The sequence below is a fragment of the Rana temporaria genome, chromosome 2 (genome assembly GCF_905171775.1).
Source record: "Rana temporaria chromosome 2, aRanTem1.1, whole genome shotgun sequence".
Classification (NCBI taxonomy): domain Eukaryota; kingdom Metazoa; phylum Chordata; class Amphibia; order Anura; family Ranidae; genus Rana; species Rana temporaria.
Genome location: NC_053490.1, coordinates 264,748,232 through 264,761,172, shown reverse-complemented (window position 1 = coordinate 264,761,172; position 12,941 = coordinate 264,748,232). Strand labels below are relative to the sequence as shown.

The 12,941-nt window shown below is 42.3% G+C and overlaps 1 protein-coding gene across 1 annotated transcript in view; it reads left to right on the top strand.

Annotated features, from left to right (window-relative positions):
- The window catches only part of ULK2 (unc-51 like autophagy activating kinase 2), a 160,884-nt gene that overhangs the window by 65,307 nt on the left and 82,636 nt on the right, over window positions 1–12,941 (top strand). Inside the window, 2 exon segments of the mRNA XM_040336905.1 lie at window positions 5,854–5,886; window positions 9,391–9,427. Coding sequence (XP_040192839.1) covers window positions 5,854–5,886; window positions 9,391–9,427 — 70 coding nt within the window.

Genomic DNA, 12,941 nt, shown 5'->3' with positions numbered 1-12,941 from the left:
AAGCGTGTCTTTGACATGTTCTAAATGGCGCGTCATAACAAATGTAATTTGTGCTAGAGTGCATTCCAGCATATACTTGCTGTAGTTGGCAGAACAAGAGATGGTGAGAGATTTGATCTTGGTGGATTCTTTAAGAATACACATTGGGGGAAAAAAAGGTATGGGATTTGAAGATTTTCCAGTAAACGCATTATTTTCCAAGTGAAGTTGGTCACCCATTTACCCATTTTTTTTTTTTTTGAGGGGGGGTTAGTTACGGTACTCACTGGGGGTTATATCCATCTATTAATCTGTGCCATCTGTGTCTCCCTGGGGAGATTTCCCCCTATATTTTCTGTCACATAGCTAAAACAGGAAGTGGGAGGAAGTCCCTCCAAACTGGAGGAGTCCCAGTTTGTCCTGGGGGTCACCAGAACTGGTGTTGCTGTTGGAAAATTTCTCCTATTTCGGTTTTCAGGTAGATAACCCAAAATTTGGGATTTCATTTTGGTGATAATGTTGAACAGGACAAATGGAGAGGGTGAATCTCTATAACAGAGGCACTGACAGGTGTTCTAATACCTCTCTACTCTATCCAAAAGTAAGTGGGAGTAAACTATAACAAGGCTTGCCTATAGGTACAGTAAATATCTCCTAAACGTGCACCGCTTGCAAACCCCAACATATATATATGTATTGCGTTCGGCAAATGGATATTGGATATCACAGTAACAGGTTGTTCAATGGCATTTCAGGAACTCAAGAGTACATCATTGTTTTCACCTCACTCCACCATGTACATTACGCCATGTAAGAGATGAGCAAGCATTCCATAGTGCAGCCCGCAGATTTATTTTAATAAGTTTGTGCATTTACACACACAAGTCGAAGGATAAATCCCATGTAAACACAACTACCACCACTGCTAGCTCCAGCAGGTGTAATGACGTTGGCACAAGTCATTAGCCTCCAATGCATTATAACCAATAGGCTGTTCTTGTGGGGTTTGGTCGTGTTGCCAGAAAGAAGCCTTCACTCCTTCAGATTGGTGTGCCAGAAGCTGTGAGGCACTGTGTCGTTGGGCATATTGTAACCAGGCTTTTTTTGTGGCATTGGCACAGAATAGGCTTCTTTCTGGTAACTCGGCCATGCAGCTCCTTTTTTGTTTTAAGTATCATTGTATTGTGCTCCTTGAAACAACCACAGAGCAGAGCAGCCTATATTTCTCCTGGGGTTACCTGTGGGGTTTTCTTTATATCCCGAACAATTCTTCTGCCAGTTGAGGCTGCAGCCTTTCTTTGTCTACCTGACTCTGGCTTGGTATCAGGAGATCCCTGAATTTTCCACTTAAAAATTGATTGAACAGAACTGACTGGTATATTCAAGGTTTTGGATATATTTTTATATCCTTTTCCATCTTTATAAAGTGGCATTACCTTGTTACGCATGTTTTTTTGACAGTTCTTTTGTGCTCCCCATGGCTCTGTATCCAGCCTGCTCAGTGCATCCACATGAGAGCTAACAAACTCGACACTAATTTCAATTTAAAAAGCCACAGATGTGGGAAATTAACTTAATTGACATTTTAACCTGTGTGTGTGTCTGTACCAAGGCCAAACCTTCCAGGGTATGTCAACTTTTGATAAGGGCCATTTGGGTGATTTCTGTTATTTAAAAAGGAGCCAAACAATGTGATAATAACTGGCTTCATATGATCACTATCCTTAAACAAAATACATTTATTTTTTCTGGCATTATCGGTTACATTTTTAATATCGGTGCCAAAATGTCATGATTTATGCCAGGGTATTCAAACTTTGAGCACAAACTGTACTATGCTATTTTTCAGTTTCCAGCATGTGGATCTTTTTGAGGAATGCTAGAAGTTCATTGAAGTTCTGAAAACTTTAAAACATTTCACATTCCTAATCTTACAGCTAAATGGTTCATTTATCTAATGCACGCTGTGAACTCTGTGACGCAGATGAACTGGTGCACAACATTGCCCTGGGGATTTTAGAGGTGTGGTTTCTCCAAGTATTACTTACTATGTTTTCTTTGAAACTCGGAAAGTCTTGTTGACTTTTCATGACTGCTGACTTTTTTTATTTTGGGCGTTTGGTTTTCAACTTTAGAAGACCTACTAGTTTAACGGCTAACTCCACCTTTTGCACCATGCTACGTGTTGCACACGTATTTTAAGGTGTAAAATACAGTAGTGCAAAAGGGAAAAAAAAAACAATGCCCCTTCCCTGGACAGGTTCCTTTCCCCCACTGCCTCTGTATTATTTAAATCGGCATATCTGCTCGGTGGTGTGCCCACACAGCTCTGTGAATAAATGAACTACAAGTCCCATCTTCTACCACAGCAAATGAACTTGCAGTTCTCAGTGGAATTTGACTGTTGTAACACTACCCCCAGGGAGTTGGAGGGAAGAGTCTGCAAGAGCCTGGCATTGCATCTGCCATCTTCCAATTGCGGCTGCAGTTCTTTGCAGAAAAATAAGACCTTCACATGTTTTCCCTGCAAAAACAGGTGGACTTAGTCTTTACAGCTGTACTCCAGGAACTATCTTTTTGTTTTTTTTTTCCTTTGGTCCAGCTTGGCTACATCTGTTTCATATCTCGCATGCCGAGGGCTGTTGGGAATGAAGGAAATGGCTGTAGTAGCCTGTGCTGCATGCAGTCTATGCTGGTCTCTTACAGGTACTGCTCGAGGGACTTCCTGTCTGTATACTCAATACAGGGGGTCACTCAGCACTTCTGCTGTTTTGGTGAACACCTTGTATTTTTTCAATTAAAAGGGGGTGTCCCCTGGATGAGGCAGAAATTGTGACCTCATCCTCCTCCTCTCTACCCTGTCCAATCAGAGAATTCAATGAAAAAGAAATACAAAACTTTCTGAATGGCAGTGGTTTATGTCATATGAGCGATCCCAGATTTAGTATAGAGAAAGGCAAGTCGCTTGTGCAACACCTGGAAGAGACCAGCGCTGACTATATGTTGCACAGGCTACTACAGTAACCCAAGCCATACATTATGCAATTTTCTTTCCTTCAACCATGGGTTAAAGAAAATTGCTTGCTTTCCCCCATTCAGCGCAGTCAGTGTTTGATGGGGGAATCCCTCCTGCAGTGCTGCTGTTCTTCTGGTGGCGAGTGCAAGGAGGTTTTCTAGCTGGCAGAATACAATGATCATTGCTAGACAGTGGCTCTAGCCGCTGGCAGTGAACGGGTGAAAAAACAAACAAAAAACAGGCTGGTTGTAATTAAATTGATCCAATGATTGACTTCAGTACAACCAGCCTGCCAATAGACCATGGGTGCTCAACCTGTGGCCCTCCAGCTGCTGCAGAACTACAAGTCCCATCATGCCTATGCCTTTGGGAGTCATACTTGTAACTGTTCGGCCTTGCAGTGCTTCGGGGGACTTGTAGTTCTGCAACATCTGGAGGGCCATAGGTTGAGCACCCATGCCATAAACTATGGGTGTGTAACCTGTTGCCCTCCCAGCTATTGCGGACCTACAAGTCCCATGAGCATTGCAAGGCTGAACAGTTACAAGTATGACTCCCAAAGGCATGATGGGACTGGGGGGCCACAGGTTAAGCACCCATGCCATATACCGTTCCTGCTAAACCGGATGAATTTCAATCCATCTATGGCTGGCTTAAACCTCTGTATCCCCAGCATCCCTGCCGAGGAGAGATGAAGAATTCGATTAGCCAAGCTAGACCCAACTCGTGGAGTTCAACTTTAACATTTTTATTTTGCACCGTGACCTATTCCAGTATTTTAGGTATTGATTTTAAAGTTCTGGCAAATACTGTATATACTCGAGTATAAGCCAAGTGCTGAAAATGCCCCCCTCGGCTTATACTCGAGTCACCTTTTTGTGTCTGATCTCCTGGACTTTGGGGACCCAGTACCAGCCAAACTTGGCACACATGTAGCCCCATTCTTCCTCTACAAGTTTAAAAAGTTTGTTGTCTGGGGGACCTAAGGCTGGGGAGCACTGAATTATTTTTTTTTTTTTTCAAAGCCGGGCACCCCTTCTATAGACTCCCATGTTAAACGTCAGTCTAGTCATGGACACAGTGAGGCATGCACATGGACACAGTGAGGCATGCACATGGACACCCTAGGCTTATGCTTGAGTCTATACGTTTTCCCAGTTTTTTTGTGGTAAAATTGTGTGCCTCGGCTTATATTCAGGTCGGCTTATACTCCAGTATATACGGTATGCATATCTCCTACTTCCTCAACAGTATGAATGTGAAAAGAATTGACTGTACTTTATAATAATGTATAGACTGGATTCTGTTCAGGCTTTGACCATAATTATGAGTTTTGAGTAAATGTTAATGTTCTTGAGAAGCACTTGAACTTTTTATTTAGTGAGGGCTCATAGTGTACAGTGAGAATTCATTGCTGTAATATGTGAATGTCACCTCTGGCATTTTATAATCACTGCCGCCAACTTTAACGCTGCAGTCTTTTAGCATTTCAGCAAACTGTGTCCTATGATTTGCCAGGGTCATGGCCGTCCAGCTGCGGGGGGAGGTAACAAAATAAGCCTTTATGACTGTAATCTGAACTGCCTTGTGCGAGAGGCCAGACCTGTTCAGCTTGGTTTATGTCAGGAACATTGACTTTCCTAGAAAGCGCCTTTCCAGGAATGCCAGAACAGCAGAAAATAGGTTTCAGCATACCACGCTGAAACTTTCATTTACATGTCAGACATTGACTACGTTGCTTGTGCTCAGATTACTGTACTTGCTAAAACACTAAACGCTTGTGGTAATAATCTACTATCTGAGTCTACCATTGTACACGTTTATAACCTCTGTAGTACCTACACAATTTTTATTTGTGCAACAGTCAATTTATATTTATTTTATTTATTTCAAGTACTTGTTTAGCACCATCAATTTGCGCATCGCTTTACATTGTACATTCACATCAGTCCCTGCCCTCAAGGAGCTTACAATCTAAGATCCCTAAGGGCCCTTTCACACTGCTGCGTTTTTGCCACGTTTTTGCCGCATTTTTGCGGTAAAAATAGCGCTATTAAAACGCTCATAAAACGCTCCCCATGCCCCTCTCCATTGAAATGAATTAAAAAACGCTGCAAAAACGGAGCGTTAAAATCGCGGTAAAACACTGATTTTACTGAGATTTTAACGCTCCGTTTTTACAGCGTTTTTACAGCGTTTTACCGCATTTTTAATTCATTTCAATGGAGAGGGGCATGGGGGGAGTTTTTTAATAGCGCCATTTTTACCGCAAAAACGCACCAGTGTGAAAGGGCCCTAACTCCCATTCATACATATACTAGGGTCAGTTTAGGCAGGATCCAATTTGTCTTTGGGGTGTGGGAGGAAACCGGAGTACCCAGAGGAAACCCATGCAGGCACATGCAAACTCCAGACAGGTAGTGTCGTGGTTGGGATTTAAACCAGCGACCCCTTTTCCTGCTAGGTGAAAGTGCTAACCACTGTGCTGCCCGTCACCGCACCAGGTCCTGCGTTCCTTCTTTCCCTGTGTTGTACTGCACAACGGCAGAATTGAAAGCTGAATGCCAATGATGGTCTGGGGATCTAGTAAGCTTACTTGTTTATTGCAAGTTATCTTGCTGCCATACAACAGGTGCTCGCAGGCAACACCGAGTGCCTGCTATTCAGGGATATTTTTACCATAGGCACTTACAGGTACACTGTTTGTTTGTATATTACTCACTGTTCTTACTTTCTGCCTGGAATCACTCTTTTTAAGTATTGATTGCAAGGTGATGTTTTTGTTCATTCTCATTGCATTTTATAGTGTGCATTTTACTCTATATATTTTTACATTGAAGCTTATTTTTGTTTTTCAGGAATTGCCCAACTCTGTTTTCTTGGTCATGGAGGTAATGTTTATTTTTCTTTTATTCAGACATATAGAGATTTGTTTATAAAGGTTTCCCCTACACTGGTAAAATATCATGCATTTAGGGAAATGCAATATAAAAAAGCTGATTTGAACTTCACCTGCGAGTATCCTAAAGATACTGAGCAGGCACCAAAAGTATTCTTTGAGGCGCTTTTATGTGTTATGTAATTTAACCACTTCCTGCCCTCACTATAGCCGAAAAATGGTTACAGCGTGGGCTTACTTTGCCAGGAGAGCATCTATGGACGTCCACCCGTGACTGCATTTCCTGCACGCCCTGTGATCGCCGAGTCCTTTAGGCTCGGATGATCACAGATTGGGGTGAAAGGCCAATCACAGTGGCCCTTTACCCCATGATCATCTGTGTCCAATGACAGCTGATCACGGTAGTAAACATAAGCCGTTATCTGCTTTTTTTTTTGCACGCCGACAAAGTGAGGAGAGAATAAGAGAGCCTATAACTGGCTTGTGTTAAAGTGACATCGGCACTGATTATCAGTACAGTCCCACCAGTGCTGCCAATCAGTGCCCATCAGAGCCGCCTTATTGGTGCCACCTATCTGTGCCCATCAGTACAGCTCATCAGTGCACATCAGTGAAGGAGAAAAATTATCTGTTTGCCAAATTTTATAACAATGAATGATTCCCCCCTACCGCCCCCCCCCCCCCCCCCAAAATAATCGCTCTTTTGTTGTTTAGCAAAAAACCCAGTTGTGATTAAATACCACCAAAAGAAAGCTCTATTTGTATGAAAAAAATCTCAATTGTCATTCAAAGTGCAACAGCGTTAAAAGCTGAAAATTGGCCTGGGCAGAAAGGAGGTAAAAGTGCCCAGTAGGCAAGTGGTTAAATGCCCTTGAAATGCAATGCACGTGTTTGAATCTGGCCTATATGCAACCTTTAATGCCCCAAGTGCCTGCATCCCCGGGACTATAAAAAGTAAATTTTAACACGTTATGTGAGTGTCAAGCACTGGCCTATACTCTCCAGTGTTCTGCATGTTTCTGTTGGTCATGCTAGCCAATGGTTGTGTGTTAAGGAGCAAACCAGAACTTGGCATTACATTTATGTGTAAACATGCTCATTGCAGTGCCTCAGTTTATGAGGAACTCAGTTTGTATATAAAGCTATTTGCTGGGAGTGCTCAGTGCTGTCATTGTAGTTCTGGGGCCCTTTCGTTCATTTTTTTTTTACTACTTTCTACTGAGAGGTGTCCTGTAACAGTGTAACAATGTGTTATGCCAGGAAATTCTGAGGCTCTGGGCAAATATGCAGAGAGAGAAACATACATGCATTCATACATGGATATTTGTGCATGCCTAATGCCCAACTCTGGTCCAAACTTTTTTTCCCCCATGCAGTGGGGCTGTGCCCGCACTGCATGGGGTATCTGATTGTTTTGTCTAGGGATGAACTCCGAGCCTATATTCGCCCAATGCTTTGATCACAGGAATGTCTAGCAGTGGACTGTTCCTGATGCCTTCAGGTCCAAGGCCAGTCTATGGGCATGATGACGTCGGTAATATTCTATCGCCCAAGACCGCTAGACCTAGGGGTGTAGTCAGGCGCCGCAGGGACCAGTCTTGTGCTGAGAGGATCAGAAGGATTAGGTGAGTACATCTTGGCTCTCAAATTCCCTAGACAAAAATGTGCCGTGTGGGTACAGTCCCACTGCATGGAAAAAAGAAATTGTCCGATGTTCAGCTTTAAGAATGTATGCATTAATATTTCCTTAATCTGTGGTCTACTTTTTACAAACGCATATTTCCACAACCAATTTCCACAACATGTGGGAAGAGCTAACCAAATTCACACCTGATCAGATAACTCCATCCTTGACAATACATTTACCCCAACATCGACTATCCATAATGGAACAGAAGTTGTCTAATTTCTGGAACCATCGCATTGAGGAAAGGTGCTTTTGTTTTGTTTTGTTTGCAGCATCTCGCTGCACTGCCTGGCATGGGTGCCTGACAAATTTAGCTTTAAATAATTACCAATATTTTGACAAATAAAACAGGGATTTCATTTTATTTTAAATATGTATAACATTTTATATTATTTATTTTATTTATTAATATATTCATTCAACTGTGCATTGAAATGGTTTTCAAGGGTTCAGCTCTAAAGTGGTTGTAAATTCTTACATATATCCAGTGAAGTCGCTGACTGACCTCAGGTGATGCACAGAGATTAAACAAATCCTCCTTCATAAGTTGTACCTGTTTATCTGCAGTCTTCTCTAGTCAAAGTCCAGAATTTATAAAGCTTGCCTGATCTTTCAGAAAAAAAGGGGACAGAGCTGAAGTTACACTCTGCAGAGCTCAGTGAGGAGAGGCTCTGAGCGCTGATTGGAGGGATGGGACACAGGACACAGGGACAGAGCTGAGGCTGTCAACCAGCTGGAGATCCCTCCCTGTCACCTTTTTTCTCTTGGTGTCAGGAAAACTTGTCAGAAATGATTCATGCTGATAGAGGAACAAAGCAGACAGAAGCGATACTTGGTGCTCTTAATTAAGACAAGTACACACTATAGAGAGGTGTGCCTTGTTCATATTTTATGTCTTGAGGTTTACAACCACTTTAAAAGCAACCCTGTCACATCTCTAAAAAAAATATCCAGCCAGGTGCTGGCCACTAGTTATGTAGATCATCACATGACTAATAAAGGGGTCCTGTGTGACCCTGAAACATTGCAATTCTTTTTTTTTTTTTCTCGTGATGTGACCACTTTTAATAAAAGTGTGGGTGATAAGTTGCAGATCCACAGTGTAGTGGCAATATATGCTTTAAAGAGGAAGTAAACCTCTCTCTCAAAAAAGTCCCCTCGTAGTTACTTCCTGATATCGCCACTCCGGCACTGTGATTGGCTGAAGCGGCGATGCCGTCACTCCCTCACATGCGCGCAGGACCAGCAGATCCCTGCACTTGCGGGGGAATACGGCATTAACACTGTAATGCCATTCACAAAAAATGGCACGCTCAGTGCGCCTGCGCCGCTGTCTACATCATTGCATTCCCTATTGCAAATATCTCTTTAACTGTGTAGGTTAAGGAGATATTTCTTGCAGCTACAGGTAAGCCTTAATCTAGGCTAACCTGTAGGTGCAAGGTGAAGGGGGGGGGTTACAACCACTATAACCACCTAGTTATGTAGGGAACAGAGGAAGGAACCATGCTGCCCAACAGGAGACACTATTCAGCACATTCAGAAGTGTCCAGCAGTTTGGCTGCGTTTTTGCTTTAAACTTTGTTTTCAATTGCACTTTCTTGCTACCCATTTTATTTTTTCTCTGTTTTTACTTCTCTGTGTCTCATGTCCTGTGTTTACAAGGGCAATGGGTTAGCTAACATCATGTACAAAGCAGCAAGAGAAGTTTAAAAACACATTTAACAAATCATGCCATATTCTTGGCCAGCAAAAATGAATATTGTGCAAGCCATACAAATCAGCTTAACATTTTGTTTTTCTCAACAGTACTGCAATGGGGGAGACTTGGCAGATTATTTACAAGGTAACTAGTTCCTCTTTTTCTAAATGTCTCATGATATGGCTATGTCTGTGATTCCTGCTGAAGTTTAAATCTCTCCTCCTGTTGAAACTTGGTCTAGAAGGCTCTTAGCGCAGACTTGAAGTGGTAACAGGAGCCTGTTGTTTTCCCAGCTTCATTGTCTTGGCTGCCGTTAGCTGTTGTCATTGTGCCATGCTCGAAAATCCAAGCTTTAATTGAATTTTAAGGCTACAGTGTATAGCCTACTTTTGCTTGCTGAAACGTTATTAAAGCATATAATGTACATTTCTAGTAATCAATAATTAATGTTAGTAGTGTAATTGTCATTTAAAGAGACTTCATCACGCCTTTTTCAATTATCTGAATGTAGCTTTCACCAAAAACATTTATAAGTGGTAAAAGGATGATTTCTATGGTTCATATTTACAGTTTTGCGGCCAGTGTATAACTCTGTTTCTCTCTGTTTTTTTTTTTTTTTTTTTATATTAATGTAATGGGACCATGCAGTGTCAGTATGTAGTTAGAATTCATTTCTTTTTTCTTAGTTCTATGAATTCCCACGATTCTTAATAGGGCTGCAAGATTCTAGAAGATAGCTTTTAAATTGAATTGCACCACCCCATAGCACCTCTCGAAGATACCGGAGCGCAGGAGACTTGTCTTTATCTAGTATGTAGTTAGGCCTCCTTGACACGTGAGGTCCAATCAGGTCTATATGTTGGTCTTTCAGCCATACCTAATTGGAAGCTCCATGTAAGTCTAAGGCCCCTTTCACACGGATGGACCGTTCAGGTCCGCCTGTCAGTTTTCACGGCGGACCTGAGCGGCCGTTCCATGCATTTCTATGGAGCCTCGGATGTCAGAGGAGACATGTCCGCTGACATCCGACCCGCTAAAAACAGACGTATGGGGATACGTCCCCATCCGTCCATGGCGGATCAGGTGAGATCTGATGAAAACGGACATGTCCGTTTTCATCAGATCGTTCCATAGGAAACAGCGACGCCCGACAAGCCCCTCCCCGCTCAGTGAGCAGAGAGGAGCTTGTCATCCGCCAGCTCAGCGGAGATCAACGGACTGATCTCCCGATGTAAATGGACATGTGTCTGTTTACAACCAATTTCCTCCGAGTACATCCAGGTCCAGAGAAAATGGAAAGGGTCTGCATTCTTTTGCTTTTTTTTCCCCAACATAAATGTGACAGTTTGGAGGTAAGTCTGCAGTAAATAGATGCTTGTTTATTTACAACTTATTTGGGTCCGGAATACTACTGCAACAAAAAAACTAAACAGGTATGGATGCCACAAAGGTGGCATTCTGTTCTGTTCTGATTCAGCAGGTAATCTGTTCACAGGAAGAAGGTTGTCATAGACACACAAACTTAACCGCTGTTACAGTAACGGCACCAGGCAAGAATAAATGTAATGTCACAAGCTGTCTTTGTGTCAGGGTCAAACATTCAATCATGACTGGAGCCCTCAGTACACTTTGCCTGCTTTGTAATGACTAAACATTTGCATGCAGCAACTGCCATGCAGGTAGATGGCAGTGCCAACTGCACTCGGGATAGACACCTTGTACATTCATTATCGTAACACTTTTAGTGCACATACCGCTGGCGTAAGTGTGGCCCTCTTGGAGTCTGTATACATTGTGTGTAGAAGCAATCATTTATTTTGTTAATGTCTGAATCAGATGCAGAGTCCGATCTGACTATCCTGCAGCTGGTGACAACACATAGAAATACATACCAAACAGCTGTATATCATCTTTGTAATAACATTAAAGGCTAATTCCAGGCTTCAGCATTTTATTGTATAACCGCAAGCACATAATATCACCTGGATACAAAGTCCCACTTAATCCTGCTGGTCAGCCAATGTGGTCTGGCTGTATTTCTGTTGATTTCTGCCAGCAGCAGAATGTAAATCTGCACCATGCCGGCTGTATTAAAAGCTGGGTCTGCAGAAGCCAAGAGAAAATCACCATCATTTTTAAAATTGTACTTCACCCCAGGAGTCTTGGAAAGAGTGCAGTTTTTTTCTGTATATTGGATTCCAGAGTTGTCAAGCTGGGTTCTTGCACACCTTGGAAATATTTAACATGAATCTTTTAAAACGGCAATAGTGTACAAAATAGCAGTACAAATAAACCTTGATTGTTCAGCAGTTAAAGGAGAATTACACGGTTCCAACAAGAAATACAGGCAATTTTATTTATATGTTTTGGGTTTGGTGTAAAGTGTATGTATTTGTACATGTCTATATATTACACACCAACAGGGAAGGATTGGCTAAATAATGGAGATGCCTAACTATATACAGTAAAACCTTGGTTTGAGAGTAACTTGGTTTGAGAGTGTTTTGCAAGACAAACAAAATGTTTTAATACATTTTGCCTTGATATACAAGCGATGTTTTGATGTGAGATTAGCGTCATGTCACAACTGAGTATAAAAAAAGAAGAGTCTCTAAGTGAAGCAATATGGTTACATTTAACCACTTACCCCCCGGAACATATTGCTGCCTAAAGACCAGAGTACTTTTTGCGATTCGGGACTGCGTCGCTTTAACAGACAATTGCGCGGTCGTGCGACGTGGCTCCCAAACAAAATTGGCGTCCTTTTTTTCCCACAAATAGAGCTTTCTTTTGGTGGTATTTGATCACCTCTGCGTTTTTTATTTTTTGCGCTATAAACAAAAATAGAGCGACAATTTTGAAAAAAATTAATATTTTTTACTTTTTGCTGTAATAAATATCCCCCAAAAATATATAAAAAAACATTTTTTTTCCTCAGTTTAGGCCGATACGTATTCTTCTACATATTTTTCGTAAAAAAAATCGCAATAAGCGTTTATTGATTGGTTTGCGCAAAAGTTATAGCGTTTACAAAATAGGGGGTATTTTTATGGCATTTTTATTAATATTTTTTTTACTAGTAATGGCGGCGATCAGCGATTTTTTTTTCGGTATTGCGACATTATGGCGGACACTTCGGACATTTTTGACACATTTTTGGGACCATTGGCATTTTTATAGCGATCAGTGCTATAAAAATGCATTAGATTACTATAAAAATGCCACTGGCAGTGAAGGGGTTAACACTAGGGGGCGGGGAAGGGGTTAAGTATGCCTGGGTGTGTTCTTACTGTGGGGGGGGGGTGGCCTCACTAGGGGAAACACTGATTTTCTGTTCATACATTGTATGAACAGAAAATCAGCATTTCCCCTGCTGACAGGAACGAGAGCTGTGTGTTTACACACACAGCTCCCGTTCCCCGCTCTGTACCGAGCGATCGCGTGTGCCCGGCGGCGATCGCGCCCGCCGGGCACACGCACGGGAGTCGGGGGTGAGCGGGGAGCGCGCGCGCCCCCTAGTGGCGGCTATACGATAGGACGTATAGCTACGGGCTCTCGCCCAGGAGAGCCGACCTGCCGCCGTATAATGACGGTGCGCGGTCGGCTACTAGTTAATGAAGGTACAACTCTTAGCAACTTATTGCTACCTCTCTTCTTA